The sequence below is a fragment of the Oncorhynchus gorbuscha genome, unplaced genomic scaffold, assembly GCF_021184085.1.
Source record: "Oncorhynchus gorbuscha isolate QuinsamMale2020 ecotype Even-year unplaced genomic scaffold, OgorEven_v1.0 Un_scaffold_1408, whole genome shotgun sequence".
NCBI classification, from domain to species: Eukaryota; Metazoa; Chordata; class Actinopteri; order Salmoniformes; family Salmonidae; genus Oncorhynchus; species Oncorhynchus gorbuscha.
Window position 1 is genome coordinate 71532 of NW_025746194.1, and position 20479 is coordinate 92010.

At 43.9% G+C, this 20479-nt stretch overlaps 1 protein-coding gene across 1 annotated transcript; it reads left to right on the plus strand.

Annotated features, from left to right (window-relative positions):
- The first annotated feature begins 6923 nt into the window (after positions 1 to 6923).
- On the plus strand, positions 6924 to 19126 carry LOC124022736 (deoxyribonuclease-1-like). Its single transcript, XM_046337429.1, has 7 exons — positions 6924 to 6949; positions 7037 to 7076; positions 8992 to 9133; positions 14373 to 14485; positions 16168 to 16322; positions 16767 to 16860; positions 18912 to 19126. Exons 1-7 carry the CDS (start codon positions 6924 to 6926, stop codon positions 18975 to 18977), a joined length of 636 nt encoding a protein of 211 aa, XP_046193385.1. The 3' UTR covers positions 18978 to 19126.
- Positions 19127 to 20479: the final 1353 nt, after the last annotated feature.

Genomic DNA, 20479 nt, shown 5'->3' on the forward strand with positions numbered 1-20479 from the left:
AGCTGGGACCGAGAGACTGAAAAACAGCTTCTATCTCAAGGCCCATCAGACTGTTAAACAGCCACCACTAACACAGAGAGAGGCTGCTGCCTACATACAGACTTGAAATCACTGGCCACTTTAATACGTGGAACACTGGTCACATTTATAAAGCATTACTCATCTCATATGTATAGACTGTATTCTATTCTACTGTATCTTAGTCTATGCATTACTCATCTCATATGTAGGTACTGTATTCTATACTATTCTACTGTATCATAGTCTATGCATTACTCATCTCATATGTAGGTACTGTATTCTATACTATTCTACTGTATCTTAGTCTATGCATTACTCATCTCATATGTAGGTACTGTATTCTATACTATTCTACTGTATCTTAGTCTATGCATTACTCATCTCATATGTATATACTGTATTCTATACTATTCTACTGTATCTTAGTCTATGCATTACTAATCTCATATGTATATACTGTATTCTATACTATTCTACTGTATCTTAGTCCATGCATTACTCATCTCATATGTATATACTGTATTCTATTCTACTGTATCTTAGTCTATGCATTACTCATCTCATATGTAGATACTGTATTCTATACTATTCTACTGTATCTTAGTCTATGCATTACTCATCTCATATGTATATACTGTATTCTATACTATTCTACTGTATCTTAGTCTATGCATTACTAATCTCATATGTATATACTGTATTCTATACTATTCTACTGTATCTTAGTCTATGCATTACTCATCTCATATGTATATATTGTATTCTATTCTACTGTATCTTAGTCTATGCATTACTCATCTCATATGTATATACTGTATTCTATTCTACTGTATCTTAGTCCATGCATTACTCATCTCATATGTAGATACTGTATTCTATACTATTCTACTGTATCTTAGTCTATGTATTACTCATGTCATATGTATATACTGTATTCTATACTATTCTACTGCATCTTAGTCTATGTATTACTCATCTCATATGTATATACTGTATTCTATACTATTCTACTGTATCTTAGTCTATGCCGCTCTGTCATTGCTCCTCCATATACAGTGCCTTGCGAAAGTATTCGGCCCCCTTGAACTTTGCGACCTTTTGCCACATTTCAGGCTTCAAACATAAAGATATAAAACTGTATTTTTTTGTGAAGAATCAACAACAAGTGGGACACAATCATGAAGTGGAACGACATTTATTGGATATTTCAAACTTTTTTAACAAATCAAAGACTGAAAAATTGGGTGTGCAAAATTATTCAGCCCCTTTACTTTCAGAGCAGCAAACTCTCTCCATAAGTTCAGTGAGGATCTCTGAATGATCCAATGTTGACCTAAATGACTAATGATGATAAATACAATCCACCTGTGTGTAATCAAGTCTCCGTATAAATGCACCTGCACTGTGATAGTCTCAGAGGTCCGTTAAAAGCACAGAGAGCATCATGAAGAACAAGGAACACACCAGGCAGGTCCGAGATACTGTTGTGAAGAAGTTTAAAGCCGGATTTGGATACAAAAAGATATATATATATATTCTTATTCCATTCCTTTACTTAGATCTGTGTGTACTAGGTATTTGTTGTGGAATTGTTAGATATTACTTGTTCGATTTTGCTGCACTGTCGGAACTAGTACTCCATCCCTATTGGTTAGTACACACATCTCCTCCATCCCTGTTGGTTAGTACACACATCTCCTCCATCCTTATTGGTCAGTAAAAGCATTTCTCTACACCACAAGCATTTCGTTACACTCGCATTAACATCTGCTAACCATGTGTATGTGACCAATAACATCTGCTAACCATGTGTATGTGACCAATAACATCTGCTAACCATGTGTATGTGACCAATAACATCTGCTAACCATGTGTATGTGACAATAAATAACCCTGTGTATGTGACCAATAACATCTGCTAACCCTGTGTATGTGACCAATAACATCTGCTAACCATGTGTATGTGACCAATAACATCTGCTAACCCTGTGTATGTGACCAATAACATCTGCTAACCCTGTGTATGTGACCAATAATGTATGTGACCAATGCTAACCTGTGTATGTGACCAATAACATCTGCTAACCATGTGTATGTGACCAATAACATCTGCTAACCATGTGTACACCATGTGTATGTGCTACCCTGTGTATGTGACCAATAACATCCTAATGTGTATGTGACCAATAACATCTGCTAACCATGTGTATGTGACCAATAACATCTGCTAACCATGTGTATGTGACCAATAACATCTGCTAACCATGTGACCAATATCTGCTAACCAATGTAACATCTGCTAACCATGTGACCAATAACATCTGCTAACCATGTGTACGTGACCAATAACATCTGCTAACCATGTGACCAATAACATCTGCTAACCATGTGTATGTGACCAATAACATCTGCTAACCATGTGTATGTGACCAATAACATCTGCTAACCCTGTGTATGTGACCAATAACATCTGCTAACCATGTGTATGTGACCAATAACATCTGCTAACCATGTGACCAATAACATCTGCTAACCATGTGTATGTGACCAATAACATCTGCTAACCATGTGTATGTGACCAATACAATTTGATTTGAGTTGATTTGACCTTTCAGCCTTGACAAAAAATAGCAATTTATTCCCACTTTGTAACACAACAAAATGTGGAAAAATTTGAGGGGTGTGAATATTTTCTGAAGGCACATATCTTAAGCCCAATTCCCATAGCAGGGGTGTCGAGGTGCTGGAGCACTCCCTGATAGATTACATTCAAAATATGTATAAAATAATAAAAATAACTTTTAGTGCCAAATCAAATCACATTTTATTTTTCACATGCGCCGAATTACAACAGGTGTATAACATACCTACATACCCACACCTGTTGTGTAGGTACCGATCCTCTACATCTACAAAATTGCTTCCAACACTCTTCTCAGCAAACTGGATGCAGTTTATCACAGTGCCATCCGTTTTGTCACTAAAGCACCTTATACTACCCACCACTGCGACTTGTATGCTCTAGTCGGCTGGCCCTCGCTACATATTCGTCGCCAGACCCACTGGCTCCGGGTCATCTACAAGGCCATGCTAGGCAAAGCTCCGCCTTATCTCAGTCAACTGGTCACGATGGCAACACCCATCTGTAGCACGCGCTCCAGCAGGTGTATCTCACTGATCATCCCTAAAGCCAACACCTCATTCGGCCGCCTTTCGTTCCAGTACTCTGCTGCCTGTGACTGGAACGAATTGCAAAAATCGCTGAAGTTGGAGACTTTTATCTCCCTCACCAACTTCAAACATCAGCTATCTGAGCAGCTAACCGATCGCTGCAGCTGTACATAATCTATTGGTAAATAGCCCACCCATTTTCACCTACCTCATCCCCACAGTTTTTATTTATTTACTTTTCTGCTCTTTTGCACACCAATATCTCTACCTGTACATTATCATCTGATCATTTATCACTCCATTGTTAATCTGCAATATTGTAATTATTCGCCTACCTCCTCATGCCTTTTGCACACATTGTATATAGACTCCCCTTTTTTTCTCTACTGTGTTATTGACTTGTTAATTGTTTACTCCATGTGTAACTCTGTGTTGTCTGTTCACACTGCTATGCTTTATCTTGGCCAGGTCGCAGTTGCAAATGAGAACCTGTTCTCAACTAGCCTACATGGTTAAATAAAGGTGAAATAAAATTTTAAAAAATAAAAAATGTTATACACCTGTTCTATTCGGCGCATGTGAAAAATAAAATTTGATTTGATTTGATTATGCACTACTTTTGACCAGAAAATAGATATTTTTATTTATATATATATTAATTGTGAATGTAATGTAATTATAGTCAAATGCTTAGTTACAAGCTCTTAACCAACAATGCAGTTTTAAGAATTTTTTTTAAAAAGTTTTAAGAAAGTACATTTCTATACTAAAATAAACTGAAGTTAAAAAAATACAAGTAAAAAACCACTATGTATGGAATAGGGTCACAGGTGCCATTTGATAACGTAGATACAGATATGCTGTGTCATCCCTGAGACTCACATGGAAAGTTCCCCTCCCTTCCCCATAATGAAGAAGTTATAACCAGTAAGAGCACCAGTCAAACACGTAGCAGATATGCTGTGTCATCCCTGAGACTCACATGGAAAGTTACCCCCCTTAACCAGTAAGAGCACCAGAGCAGATATGCTGTGTCATCCAGACTCAAACACCAGTAAGAGCACCAGTCAAACACGTAGCAGATATGCTGTGTCATCCCTGAGACTCACATGGAAAGTTACCCCCCACCTTAACCAGTAAGAGCACCAGTCGAACACGTAGCTCCTTCACTCTATCTAGTTTAGGTTTAATCTTATCACCTCACTGAAGACACCTGGTCCCGTCTCACACCCAGGACAAACAGTAACACGACAGGACCTCTGGGCTGTGAAGCAGCTCCGCAACGCTTTATATTGGATAGGCTGCAGCAGGAGTGAACTCCTTTGTCGGCATGTGCACCTGCGTGTGCACGATATCGTCTGGGAAACGATTTGTGTGCCCGACTTATCTCATCTATAGTATAGTACTAGATTCTCGAGTGGCGCAGCGGTCTAAAGCACTTCATCTCAGTGCTAGAGGCGATATCACTACAGACCCTGGTTCGGTCTAAAGCACCTCATCTCAGTGCTAGAGGCGATATCACTACAGACCCTGGTTCGGTCTAAAGCACCTCATCTCAGTGCTAGAGGCGATATCACTACAGACCCTGGTTCGGTCTAAGGCACCTCATCTCAGTGCTAGAGGCGATATCACTACAGACCCTGGTTCGGTCTAAAGCACCTCATCTCAGTGCTAGAGGCGATATCACTACAGACCCTGGTTCGGTCTAAAGCACCTCATCTCAGTGCGATATCACTACAGAGGCTAAGGCACCTCATATCACTACAGACCCTGGTTCAGGCTCCCTACAAGTGGTGCAGCGGTCTAAAGCACCTCATCTCAGTGCTAGAGGCGATATCACTACAGACCCTGGTTTGCACCTCATCTCAGGCTGATATCACTACAGACCCTGGTTCAGGCTCTGGCCGTGCACCTCATCTCATGCTAGGGCTATATCACTACAGACCCTGGTTCAGGGAGTGGTGCAGCAATTGGCACCTCATCTCAGCGCTAGAGGCTATATCACTACAGACCCTGGTTTGGCTCCCGGTGGTAGGCTGTCATTGTAATCATAAGAATTTGTTAAAGTACTAGCTCATCTCAGTGCTAGAGGCTTGCCTAGTTAAAAAAGGTCAAATAAAATAGTAGTCTATCATCTGTCCTGAACATATCACTCAACCCTGATCTCAGTTCTAGTAGTCATATAGTGTGTCCTGAACAGTTCAACTGATCTCAGTTCTAGTAGTCTATATGTGTCCTGAACAGTTCAACTGATCTCAGTTCTAGTAGTCTATATGTGTCCTGAACAGTTCAACTGATCTCAGTTCTAGTAGTCTATATGTGTCCTGAACAGTTCAACTGATCTCAGTTCTAGTAGTCTATATGTGTCCTGAACAGTTCAACTGATCTCAGTTCTAGTAGTCTATATGTGTCCTGAACAGTTCAACTGATCTCAGTTCTAGTAGTCTATATGTGTCCTGAACAGTTCAACTGATCTCAGTTCTAGTAGTCTATATGTGTCCTGAACAGTTCAACTGATCTCAGTTCTAGTAGTCTATATGTGTCCTGAACAGTTCAACTGATCTCAGTTCTAGTAGTCTATATGTGTCCTGAGTGCAGCGGTCTAAAGCACCTCATCAGTTCAACTGATCTCAGTTCTAGTAGTCTATATGTGTCCTGAACAGTTCAACTGATCTCAGTTCTAGTAGTCTATATGTGTCCTGAACAGTTCAACTGATCTCAGTTCTAGTAGTCTATATGTGTCCTGAACAGTTCAACTGATCTCAGTTCTAGTAGTCTATATGTGTCCTGAACAGTTCAACTGATCTCAGTTCTAGTAGTCTATATGTGTCCTGAACAGTTCAACTGATCTCAGTTCTAGTAGTCTATATGTGTCCTGAACAGTTCAACTGATCTCAGTTCTAGTAGTCTATATGTGTCCTGAACAGTTCAACTGATCTCAGTTCTAGTAGTCTATATGTGTCCTGAACAGTTCAACTGATCTCAGTTCTAGTAGTCTATATGTGTCCTGAACAGTTCAACTGATCTCAGTTCTAGTAGTCTATATGTGTCCTGAACAGTTCAACTGATCTCAGTTCTAGTAGTCTATATGTGTCCTGAACAGTTCAACTGATCTCAGTTCTAGAACAGTTCAACTGATCTCAGTTCTAGTAGTCTATATGTGTCCTGAACAGTTCAACTGATCTCAGTTCTAGTAGTCTATATGTGTCCTGAACAGTTCAACTGATCTCAGTTCTAGTAGTCTATATGTGTCCTGAACAGTTCAACTGATCTCAGTTCTAGTAGTCTATATGTGTCCTGAACAGTTCAACTGATCTCAGTTCTAGTAGTCTATATGTGTCCTGAACAGTTCAACTGATCTCAGTTCTAGTAGTCAATGTGTCCTGAACTGATCTCAGTTCTAGTAGTCTTATGTGTCCTGGGATTCAACCCATCACCACTCTTCAGCTATACACCTTTTAAAGGCAATGTTCCCTCCTCACCACTGTCACTCTACCTAGTTCAGCCTTGATGCTTTCCTGAACCCCCACTACCCTCAATCTATATGTGTCCTGAACCCAACTACCCCCTCAGTTCTAGTAGTCTATGTGTCCCTCAACCCCCCGCCTCACTACCTGAACCCCCCACTCCCTCCCTCCCCCTCCCCCTCCACCCACCTCTTCCTCCCTCCGTGGACCTAACAATGCTGTTTTCCCACAGTCCCAGCCTCCAGCCCAGGTGAATGTAAGCCGATGGGGAGGGGGCTTCTGTGTCAAAGGTACTACAGTAGACTGTTAGAACGGACACACAGAGGGCTCTGTCCTCTCTCCATAATAGCAGGCTTCCTCTCCCTTCAGACCCACAGTGGACCCACACTAGTTCATTCAACCAACCAACACAAGCAGGTAAGTTGCTCTTCTTCATGTTTCGTTTACACTATGCTTATGTCCCAAATGTGTATTTGTATTTATTATGGATCCCCATTAGTTCCTGCCAAGGCAGCAGCTACTCTTCCTGGGGTTTATTATGGATCCCCATTAGTTCCTGCCAAGGCAGCAGCTACTCTTCATGGGGTTTATTATGGATCCCCATTAGTTCCTGCCAAGGCAGCAGCTACTCTTCCTGGGGTTTATTATGGATCCCCATTAGTTCCTGCCAAGGCAGCAGCTACTCTTCCTGGGGTTTATTATGGATCCCCATTAGTCAAAGGTACCTTCCTGCCAAGGCAGCAGCTACTCTTCCTGGAGTTTATTATGGATCCCCATTAGTTCCTGCCAAGGCAGCAGCTACTCTTCCTGGGGTTTATTCTGGATCTCCATTAGTTCCTGCCAAGGCAGCAGCTACTCTTCCTGGGGTTTATTCTGGATCTCCATTAGTTCCTGCCAAGGCAGCAGCTACTCTTCCTGGGGTTTATTATGGATCCCCATTAGTTCCTGCCAAGGCAGCAGCTACTCTTCCTGGGGTTTATTATGGATCCCCATTAGTTCCTGCCAAGGCAGCAGCTACTCTTCCTGGGGTTTATTATGGATCCCCATTAGTTCCTGCCAAGACAGCAGCTACTCTTCCTGGGGTTTATTATGGATCCCCATTAGTTCCTGCCAAGGCAGCAGCTACTCTTCCTGGGGTTTATTATGGATCCCCATTAGTTCCTGCCAAGGCAGCAGCTACTCTTCCTGGGGTTTATTATGGATCCCCATTAGTTCCTGCCAAGGCAGCAGCTACTCTTCCTGGGGTTTATTATGGATCCCCATTAGTTCCTGCCAAGGCAGCAGCTACTCTTCCTGGGGTTTATTATGGATCCCCATTAGTTCCTGCCAAGGCAGCAGCTACTCTTCCTGGGGTTTATTATGGATCCCCATTAGTTCCTGCCAAGGCAGCAGCTACTCTTCCTGGGGTTTATTATGGATCCTCATTAGTTCCTGCCAAGGCAGCAGCTCCTCTTCCTGGGGTTTATTATGGATCCCCATTAGTTCCTGCCAAGGCAGCAGCTACTCTTCCTGGGGTTTATTATGGATCCCCATTAGTTCCTGCCAAGGCAGCAGCTACTCTTCCTGGGGTTTATTATGGATCCCCATTAGTTCATATCAAATGTATTTATAGAGCCCTTCGTACATCGGCTTATATCTCAAGGTGCTGTACAGAAACCCAGCCTAAAACCCCAAACAGCAAGCAATGCAGGTGTAGAAGCAGGGTGGCTCGGAAAAACTCCCTAGAAAGGCCAAAAGGAAGAAACCTTGAGAGGAACCAGGCTATGTGGGGTGGCCAGTCCTCTTCTGGCTGTCTTGGGTGGAGATTATAACAGAACATGGCCAAGATGTTCAAATGTTCATAAATGACCAGCATGGTACAATAATAATAAGGCAGAACAGTTTAAACTGGAGCAGCAGCACGGCCAGGTGGACTGGGGACAGCAAGGAGTCATCATGTCAGGTAGTCCTGAGGCATGGTCCTAGGGCTCAGGTCCTCCGAGAGAGAAAGAAAGAGAGAAAGAAATAATTAGAGAGAGCGTACTTAAATTCACACAGGATACCGGATAAGACAGGAAAAGTACTCCAGATATAACAGACTGCCCCTAGCCCCCGACACATAAACTACTGCAGCATAAATACTGGAGGCTGAAACAGGAGGGGTCAGGAGACACTGTGGCCCCGTCCGATGATACCCCAGGACAGGGCCAAACTGGCAGGATATAACCCCATATCTAACCTCTAATCCCTGACCTCCAGGATGTGTGTGGCCTGTAATATCTGACTTCTAATCCCTGACCTCCAGGACGTGTGTGTGGCCTGTAATATCTGACCTCTAACCCCTGACCCCTAGAATGCGTGTAGCCTGTCTGTTAGTGCTGTTCCCATTGGCCCTGGTGCAGCTGGGAGGCTGTCTGCTGCTAGGAGCCTTCAACATCAAGACATTCGGAGACAAGAAGTCCTCCAACTCAACCCTCATGGACATCATCACCCAGGTAGAGCTTTATCTCATAACATCACATTGTAACACTTTATCTCATAACATCACAATGTAACGTTTTATCTCATGACATCACAATGTAACGTTTTATCTCATGACATCATAATGTAACGTTTTATCTCATGACATCATAATGTAACGTTTTATCTCATGACATCACAATGTAACATTTTATCTCATGACATCATAATGTAACGTTTTATTTCATGACATCATAATGTAACGTTTTATCTCATGACATCACAATGTAACATTTTATCTCATGACATCATAATGTAACGTTTTATCTCATGACATCACAATGTAACATTTTATCTCATGACATCATAATGTAACGTTTTATCTCATGACATCATAATGTAACGTTTTATCTCATGACATCATAATGTAACGTTTTATTACATTTACATTTACATTTAAGTCATTTAGCAGACGCTCTTATCCAGAGCGACTTACAAATTGGTGCATTCACCTTATGACATCCAGTGGAACAACCACTTTACAATAGTGCATCTAAATATTTTAAGGGGGGGTGAGAAGGATTATTTTATCCTATCCTAGGTATTCCTTAAAGAGGTGGGGTTTCAGGTGTCTCCGGAAGATGGTGATTGACTCCGCTGTCCTGGCGTCGTGAGGGAGTTTGTTCCACCATTGGGGAGCCAGAGCAGCGAACAGTTTTGACTGAGCTGAGCGGGAACTGTACTTCCTCAGTGGTAGGGAGGCGAGCAGGCCAGAGGTGGATGAACGCAGTGCCCTTATTTGGGTGTAGGGCCTGATCAGAGCCTGGAGGTACTGAGGTGCCGTTCCCCTCACAGCTCCGTAGGCAAGCACCATGGTCTTGTAGCGGATGCGAGCTTCAACTGGAAGCCAGTGGAGAGAGCGGAGGAGCGGGGTGACGTGAGAGAACTTGGGAAGGTTGAACACTAGACGGGCTGCGGCGTTCTGGATGAGTTGTAGGGTTTAATGGCACAGGCAGGGAGCCCAGCCAACAGCGAGTTGCAGTAATCCAGACGGGAGATGACAAGTGCCTGGATTAGGACCTGCGCCGCTTCCTGTGTGAGGCAGGGTCGTACTCTGCGGATGACTTAAATGTAAATGTAAATGTAAATGAACCTACAGGAACGGGCCACCGCCTTGATGTTAGTTGAGAACGACAGGGTGTTGTCCAGGATCACGCCAAGGTTCTTAGCGCTCTGGGAGGAGGACACAATGGAGTTGTCAACCGTGATGGCGAGATCATGGAACGGGCAGTCCTTCCCCGGGAGGAAGAGCAGCTCCGTCTTGCCGAAGTTCAGCTTGAGGTGGTGATCCGTCATCCACACTGATATGTCTGCCAGACATGCAGAGATGCGATTCGCCACCAGGTCATCAGAAGGGGGAAAGGAGAAGATTAATTGTGTGTCGTCTGCATAGCAATGATAGGAGAGACCATGTGAGGTTATGACAGAGCCAAGTGACTTGGTGTATAGCGAGAATAGGAGAGGGCCTAGAACAGAGCCCTGGGGGACACCAGTGGTGAGAGCGCGTCGTATTACTGCTTGGTCCAAAAGCCATAAGACCGCTGGACAATTAATCAAATGGCCACCCGGACTATTTACATTAGGTTTTTTGGCTGTCGTGCTTTTTTTAAAGAGGAGTGGCTTTCATCTGGCTACTCTAACATAAAGGCCTGATTGGTGGAGTGCTGTCAGAGTGACCATCAGGTTTTTGGTCACCTCGCTGACCAAGGTTCTTCTCCCCCGAATGCTCGGCTTGGCCGGGTGGCCAGCTCTACGAAGTGTTTTGGTGGATCCAAACTTCTTCCAGTTGAATGATGGAGGCCACTATGGTGACCTTGGTGACCTTCAATGCTGCAGAATGATGGAGGCCACTATGGTGACCTTCAATGCTGCAGAATGATGGAGGCCACTATGGTGACCTTGGTGACCTTCAATGCTGCAGAATGATGGAGGCCACTATGGTGACCTTCAATGCTGCAGAATGATGGAGGCCACTATGGTGACCTTCAATGCTGCAGAATGATGGAGGCCACTATGGTGATCTTCAATGCTGCAGAATGATGGAGGCCACTATGGTGACCTTCAATGCTGCAGAATGATGGAGGCCACTATGGTGACCTTGGTGACCTTCAATGCTGCAGAATGATGGAGGCCACTATGGTGATGGTGACCTTCAATGCTGCAGAATGATGGAGGCCACTAATGGTGACCTTGGTGACCTTCAATGCTGCAGAATGATGGAGGCCACTATGGTGACCTTGGTGACCTTCAATGCTGCAGAATGATGGAGGCCACTATGGTGACCATGGAGGCCACTATGGTGACCATGGAGGCCACTATGGTGACCTTGGTGACCTTCAATGCTGCAGAAATGTTTTGGTACCCTTCTTTGGATCTGTGCCTTGACAAAATCCTGTCTCAGAGCTCTACGGACAATTCCTTCAACCTCATGGCTTGGGTTTTGCTCTGACATGCACTGTCAACTGTGGTTATCTCGATATAGGACTTGTTTTACTGTGGATATAGATACTTTTGTACCTGTTTCCTCCAGCATCTTCACAAGGTCCTTTGCTGTTGTTCTGGGATTGATTTGCACTTTTCGCACCAAAGTACGTTCATCTCTCGGAGACAGAATGTGTCTCCTTCCTGAGCGGTATGACGGCTGCCTGGTCCCATGGTGTTTATACTTGCGTACTATTGTTTGTACAGATGAACTTAGTACCTTCAGGTGTTTGGAAATTGCTCCCAAGGATGAACCAGACTTGGGGAGGTCTACAATTTTCTTCTGAGGTCTTGGCTGATTTCTTTTGATTTTCCCATGATGTCAAGCAAAGAGGCACTGAGTTTGAAGGTTGGCCTTGAAATACATCCACAGGTACACCTCCAATTGACTCAAATTATGTCAATTAGCCTATCAGAAGCTTCTAAAGCCATGACATAATTTTCTGGAATTTTCCAAGCTGTTTAAAGGCACAGTCAACTTAGTGTATGTAAACTTCTGACCCACTGGAATTGTGATACAATGAATTATAAGTGAAATAATCTGTCTGTAAACAATTGTTGGAAAAATGACTTGTGTCATGCACAAAGTAGATGTCCTAACCGACTTGCCAAAACTATAGTTTGTTAACAAGAAATGTGGAGTGGTTGAAAAACAAGTTTTAATGACTCCAACCTAAGTGTATGTAAACTAGTTTTAATGACTCCAACCTAAGTGTATGTAAACTAGTTTTAATGACTCCAACCTAAGTGTATGTAAACTAGTTTTAATGACTCCAACCTAAGTGTATGTAAACTTCCCACTTCAACTGTCTGTCTCCATCACCTCCCTTTGGTTCCTTCCCCGTTATTGGTTCTGGTCCAGTGTTCATGTCTGTACCCGTGTTTCTTGTTTTGTTCTATGTTCATTTATTAAATACTGAACCTGCTTCTCCCAGCGTTACAGTTCCATCTCGTCTATATCATACATCTCCCAGTGTTACAGTTCCATCTCGTCTATATCATCTATGATATACATCTCCCAGTGTTACAGTTCCATCTCGTCTATATCATCTATGATATACATCTCCCAGTGTTACAGTTCCATCTCGTCTACATCATCTATGATATACATCTCGCCTAGTTGAGACCAGGCTGAATATCTAGTGTCCATCTATATCATCTATGATATACATCTCCCTATGAGACCAGGCTGAATATCTAGTGTATCTATATCATCTATGATATACATCTCGTCTATGAGACCAGGCTGAATATCTAGTGTATCTATATCATCTATGATATACATCTCGTCTATGAGACCAGGCTGAATATCTAGTGTATCTATATCATCTATGATATACATCTCGTCTATGAGACCAGGCTGAATATCTAGTGTATCTATATCATCTATGATATACATCTCCCAGTGTTCTATGAGACCAGGCTGAATATCTAGTGTATCTATATCATCTATGATATACATCTCGTCTATGAGACCAGGCTGAATATCTAGTGTATCTATATCATCTATGATATACATCTCGTCTATGAGACCAGGCTGAATATCTAGTGTATCTATATCATCTATGATATACATCTCGTCTATGAGACCAGGCTGAATATCTAGTGTATCTATATCATCTATGATATACATCTCATCTATGAGACCAGGCTGAATATCTTGAAAAACTTGACTGCTGTAAAACATTTTGGAACTGTCTTGATTAATGAAGATATTAAATCTTTAACTCTCCATTCCTCTTTCGGTGTTTTTCTCCCTCCCCTCCCTCCCTCCCTCCCTCCCTCCCTCCCTCCCTCCCTCCCTCCCCACCTCCCTCTCTCTCCCCACCTCCCTCCCCCTCCCTCTCTCCCTCTCTCCCCACCTCCCTCTCTCCCCACCTCCCTCTCTCCCTCCCCACCTCCCCACCTCCCTCCCTCCCCCTCCCTCCCTCCCCACCTCCCTCTCTCCCTCTCTCCCCACCTCCCTCTCTCCCTCTCTCCCTCCCCACCTCCCCCCTCCCCCCCTCCTCTCCCCCTCTCCCTCCCCTCCCTCCCTCCTCCCTCCCTCCCCACCTCCCTCTCTCCCTCCCTCCCTCTCTCCCCACCTCCCTCCCCACCTCCCCACCTCCCTCCCCCTCTCTCTCCCCCCTCTCTCCCTACCTCCCTCTCTCCCTCCCTCCCCTCCCTCTCTCCCTCCCTCCCTCTCTCCCCACCTCCCTCCCCACCTCCCCACCTCTCTCCCTCCCCCCTCCCCACCCTCTCCCTCCCTCTCCCTCCCTCCCCCCTCTCCCCACTCTCCCCACCTCCCCCCACCTCCCTCTCTCCCCACCTCCCTCTCTCCCCACCTCCCCACCTCCCTCCCTCTCTCCCCACCTCCCTCCCCCTCCCTCCCTCCCTCCCTCTCTCCCCACCTCCCTCTCTTCCCACCTCCCTCTCTCCCCACCTCCCTCTCTCCCTCCCCTCTCTCCACCTCCCCACCTCCCTCTCTCCCTCCCCACCTCCCTCCCTCCCTCCCCCCCTCTCTCTCTCCCTCTCTCTCCCCACCTCCCTCTCTCCCTCCCCACCTCCCTCCCTCCCTCCCCCCTCTCTCTCCCTCTCTCTCCCCACCTCCCTCTCTCCCTCCCCACCTCCCTCCCTCCCTCCCCACCTCCCTCCCTCCCTCCCCCTCTCTCTCTCCCTCTCTCTCCCCACCTCCCTCTCTCTCTCCCCACCTCCCTCTCTCCCTCCCCACCTCCCTCCCTCCCTCTCTTCTAGCTGTGAGGAACTTTGTTTTGATTCCTCAACACACGTCTCCAGACTCGGCAGTGAAGGAGGTTGATGCTCTGTACGATGTGGCCGCTGACGTCAGAGCTCGCTGGAACACCAATGTGACTATACAACACACACACTGATACACACACACACACACACACTGATACACACACACACACACTGATACACACTGATACACACACACACACACACACTGATACACACTGACACACACTGATACACACTGACACACACTGATACACACACACTGATACACACTGACACACACACACTGATACACACACACACACACACACTGATACAGATACACACACACACACACACTGATACACACTGACACACACACTGATACACACACACTGACACACACTGATACACACTGATACACACTGATACACACACACTGATACACACACTGATACACACACTGATACACACACTGATACACACACACTGATACACACACACTGATACACACTGATACACACTGATACACACTGATACACACACACTGATACACACACTGATACACACACTGATACACACTGATACACACACACTGATACACACACACTGATACACACTGATACACACAGATACACACTGATACACACTGATACACACTGATACACACTAACACACACACTCCTCTGTAGTAGTTCTGCTAGGGGACTTCAATACTGGCTTTGATTTTATTTTCTCTCTATGGACTCTACACACACACACACTGACACGTGTATACTGACTCCACACACACACACACACTGACACGTGTATACTGACTCCACACACACACACACACACTGACACGTGTATACTGACTCCACACACACACACACTGACACGTGTATACTGACTCCACACACACACACACTGACACGTTTATACTGACTCCACACACACACACTGACACGTGTGTACTGACTCCACACACACACTGGCACGTGTATACTGACTCCACACACACACACTGACACCTGTATACTGACTCCACACACACACACACACGGACATATAACCATCATTTACACTGAGTGTACAAAACATTAAGGACCCCTTCATACTATTGAGTTATAGAGGTTAAATGTATTCCGTTGAGATTCAATCCCAATATTATTATATTCATCACAGAAGACTGAAATATAACTAAACTGTATGACATAGATACACCAGATTTCCATCGTAACAAATTATGCATCTTTATTAATTCCCAGTGAAATCCATAGATTAGAGCCGAATGAATATTTAAATTGACTCATTTCCTTATATGAACTGTAACTCAGTAAAATGTTAGAAATTGTTGCATTGTTGGGTTTATTGTTTTGTTCAGTGTTGTACTACGTTGATGTTGATTGTTGCATTGTTGGGTTTATTGTTTTGTTCAGTGTTGTACTACGTTGATGTTGATTGTTGCATTGTTAGGTTTTAGAGTTTACAAGATAAAAGGCATTTCACTGTCCTTGTGCACATAACATTAAAACATGAAACTTGACTTGCACACAAAGGTTTGATCGATTGATGAATTAATTGATTGATTGATTGTTTGATTGATGAATTAATTGATTGATTGTTTGATTGATGAATTGATTGATTGAATGAATTGATTGGTTGATTGATTATTTGATTGATGAATTGATTGATGAATTGATTGATTAATTGATTGATTGAATTAAATGATTGGTTGATTGATGAATTAATTGATTGGTTGAATGATTGTTTGATTGATGAATTAATTGATTGATTGATTTAATTAATTTGTTGATTGATTGATTGGCAGGACATAGTGCTGCTGGGGGACTTCAACGCAGGCTGTCGCTACGTCAGTGGATCAGACTGGCAGCAGATACGTCTCTTCACAGACCACAGATACCACTGGCTGATCCCTGACCACGCTGACACCACGGTCTCTAACACCGACTGTCCCTACGACAGGTCAGAGACACCTATACACCTATACACACACACACACACACACACACACACACACACACACACACACACACTGGCTGATACCTGACCACGGTGACACCACGGTCTCTAACACCGACTGTCCCTACGACAGGTCAGAGACACCTATACACCTATACACACACACACACACTGGCTGACACCACGGTCTCTAACACCGACTGTCCCTAAGACAGGTCAGACACCGATGCACCTATACATATGCAACCACACACACACAATTAAACACACACACACACCAACTGCCTCCACGACAGGTCAGACCTAGCATACACAGTCACTCAGTCACTCACACATTCATACACACACTCACACTCTCACTCACTCACACTCACTCACTCACTCACACACTCACACACTCACTCACACACTCACACACACACACTAACTGTTGGTGTGGTTGTGAAGGGTGGTGGCCACCACTGAGATGATGAGAGGAGTGGTCCCTGGGTCGGCTGAGGTGTTCAACTACATGACTCACCTGAAGCTCAGCCACAGCACGGTAACAACTCTTAACCCTTAAAGGTGGACTCAGTCATGTGATGTGGCACGAAGTCAACACAATATCAGGTCAATCTACACAACTGACAGCATTGAAGCGCTAAACGTTCAATGTTTTATTATTATTATTATATTATTTTATTTATTATCTCATACACCGGATTGGTGCAGTGAAATGTGTTGTTTTACAGGGTCGTAGTAGTATGATAGGTGCAGTGTGTTGTTTTACAGGGTCAGTCATAGTAGTGTGATAGGTGTTGTTTTATAGGGTCAGTCATAGTAGTATGATAGGTGTTGTTTTACAGGGTCAGTCATAGTAGTATGATAGGTGTTGTTTTACAGGGTCGTAGTAGTATGATAGGTGTTGTTGTACAGGGTCAGTCATAGTAGTATGATAGGTGTTGTTGTACAGGGTCAGTCATAGTAGTATGATAGGTGTTGTTTTATAGGGTCAGTCATAGTAGTGTGATAGGTGTTGTTTTATAGGGTCAGTCATAGTAGTATGATAGGTGTTGTTGTACAGGGTCAGTCATAGTAGTGTGATAGGTGTTGTTGTACAGGGTCAGTCATAGTAGTATGATAGGTGTTGTTGTACAGGGTCAGTCATAGTAGTGTGATAGGTGTTGTTGTACAGGGTCAGTCATAGTAGTATGATAGGTGTTGTTTTACAGGGTCAGTCATAGTAGTATGATAGGTATTGTTGTACAGGGTCAGTCATAGTAGTATGATAGGTGTTGTTGTACAGGGTCATAGTAGTATGATAGGTGTTGTTTTACAGGGTCAGACATAGTAGTATGATAGGTGTTGTTGTACAGGGTCAGTCATAGTAGTATGATAGGTGTTGTTGTACAGGGTCAGTCATAGTAGTATGATAGGTGTTGTTGTACAGGGTCAGTCATAGTAGTATGATAGGTGTTGTTGTACAGGGTCAGTCATAGTAGTATGATAGGTGTTGTTTTACAGGGTCAAACATGGAGCGAATCAGGGTTAAGTGCCTTGCTTGAGGCCACATGGACAGATTTTTCACCTTGTCGGCTGAACATTCACCTCAGTCAAAAAGAGACTGAACATTCACCTCAGAGACTGAACATTCACCTCAGTCAAAAAGAGACTGAACATTCAACTGAACATTCACCTCAGAGACTGAACATTCACCTCAGTCAAAAAGAGACTGAACATTCACCTCAGTCAATAAGAGACTGAACATTCACCTCAGTCAATAAGAGACTGAACATTCACCTCAGTCAATAAGAGACTGAACATTCACCTCAGTCAATAAGAGACTGAACATTCACCTCAGTCAGTAAGAGACTGAACATTCACCTCAGTCAATAAGAGACTGAACATTCACCTCAGTCAATAAGAGACTGAACATTCACCTCAGTCAATAAGAGACTGAACATTCACCTCAGAGACTGAACATTCACCTCAGTCAATAAGAGACTGAACATTCACCTCAGTCAATAAGAGACTGAACATTCACCTCAGTCAATAAGAGACTGAACATTCACCTCAGTCAATAAGAGACTGAACATTCACCTCAGTCAATAAGAGACTGAACATTCACCTCAGAGACTGAACATTCACCTCAGAGACTGAACATTCACCTCAGTCAATAAGAGACTGAACATTCACCTCAGTCAATAAGAGACTGAACATTCACCTCAATCAATAAGAGACTGAACATTCACCTCAGTCAATAAGAGACTGAACATTCACCTCAGTCAATAAGAGACTGAACATTCACCTCAGTCAATAAGAGACTGAACATTCACCTCAGTCAATAAGAGACTGAACATTCACCTCAGAGACTGAACATTCACCTCAGTCAATAAGAGACTGAACATTCACCTCAGTCAATAAGAGACTGAACATTCACCTCAGTCAATAAGAGACTGAACATTCACCTCAGTCAATAAGAGACAGCTACTTGTATTTGCCTTCTAATCGGGATTGGAATGATTTTAGTAGCCCATTTTAAATGGTTGGTGTTGAGCTAGGTAGAGTAACAGTGTCTTACTGGTACAGCTCTACTCTCTCTCCCCCTCTCAGGCATTGGCTGTCAGCGACCACTACCCCGTTGAGGTGAAGCTGATTGGTCACGCCCCTGCTGCATGAGCCCGCCTCCAGGAACTATTCAGACACTCTCAAATGGCACCCTATTCACGGCGTAGTGCACTACTTTGGACCAGAGCCTTCTATAGGGAATAGGGTGCCAGTTGAGTGTCATCGCCATGACGCGTTTCAATAAAACTCAGTCGAACGGGGCTCCTGTTATTGTTTGTGTCCAACATTCAAGCTGAAACAAGTGCTTTATAAGAGATGGAAGAGCCCGTATGAATTCTACATTAATTTAGGAGTTTGGTTCTGTTAGTCCCTCAGAGATGGAAGAGCCCGTATGAATTCTACATTCATTTAGGAGTTTGGTTCTGTTAGTCCCCTCAGTAACAGCTCAGACACCAGTGGAATGACGTCCAATCAGAAACACCTATTAAACACGCATGGCTACTGTTTTAATAATAATAATAATAATATATGCCATTTAGCAGACGCTTTTATCCAAAGCGACTTACAGTCATGTGTGCATACATTCTACGTATGGGTGGTCCCGGGGATCGAACCCACTACCCTGGCGTTACAAGCGCCATGCTCTACCAACTGAGCTACAGAAGGACCAATTAAACAGTTTGAAGGTTAGAAGATTGCTTCTCTACATATTTAGTCTGTCTCAATCTAAAACATGTGGCTCGGGGTGGTGAAGAGGTCCAGGCCTCTGCCTCTGGACCACTGCCAGCGTGGGTTTCCTGGGTCCTGGGGCCCCACCTGGGTGCATATTGACTGTTGTTGCCCTTAACACGACACAGCAGATTCAAATCATCAAAGCTTGATGAGGAGTTGGTTACTTCAAATCAGCTGTGAAGTGCAAAAAAGAAAAACACAGACACACACACATACACCCGTTGGGGCAGGACAGAATTGAGTAAACCCTGGCCTGAACTCGTGAAACATGAAACTCAACACACATTCCACGGAAGGTATTTTACAGATGTTTACTTGCAAACCAACAGTACAGGAAAATATCATACGAAAAAAAAACAACAACATTATGTTCACAGACAAAGGCCAGATGACTTCCTGTACAATCACCTTCATGGTGGTTACTATGGTAACAGTGCTCGTTGTTTCAGTCCAAAACAGTCAAACATTGTGGCAGGGGGAAATAAGGCCGGGGGTGTGTTCATTAGGATTCAAACGAGCCAAAACGGGGAGTGAACTACCCGATATTGTCCAATAAGAAGCGGTTGTTTTCGTTTTCTGTTGCACTGTTTCGCTACGGTCTGCACTAATAAACACACCCCATGTCGTTTCATGAAGGTTGCAGACAGAAAGAGAATGAAATACAGCTGACAAAATGCCCTAATATATATATATATATGACAGGGTAGTGTGTCAACTGGCACCCTATTCCCTATATAGTGCACTACTTTTGACCAGGACCTATAGGATTGAGGGCACTACTTTAGACCAGGGTCTATAGGACTGAGGGCACTAATTTAGACCAGGGTCTATAGGGCTAAGAGCACTACTTTAGGCCAGAGCCTATAGGGGTAAGGGCACTA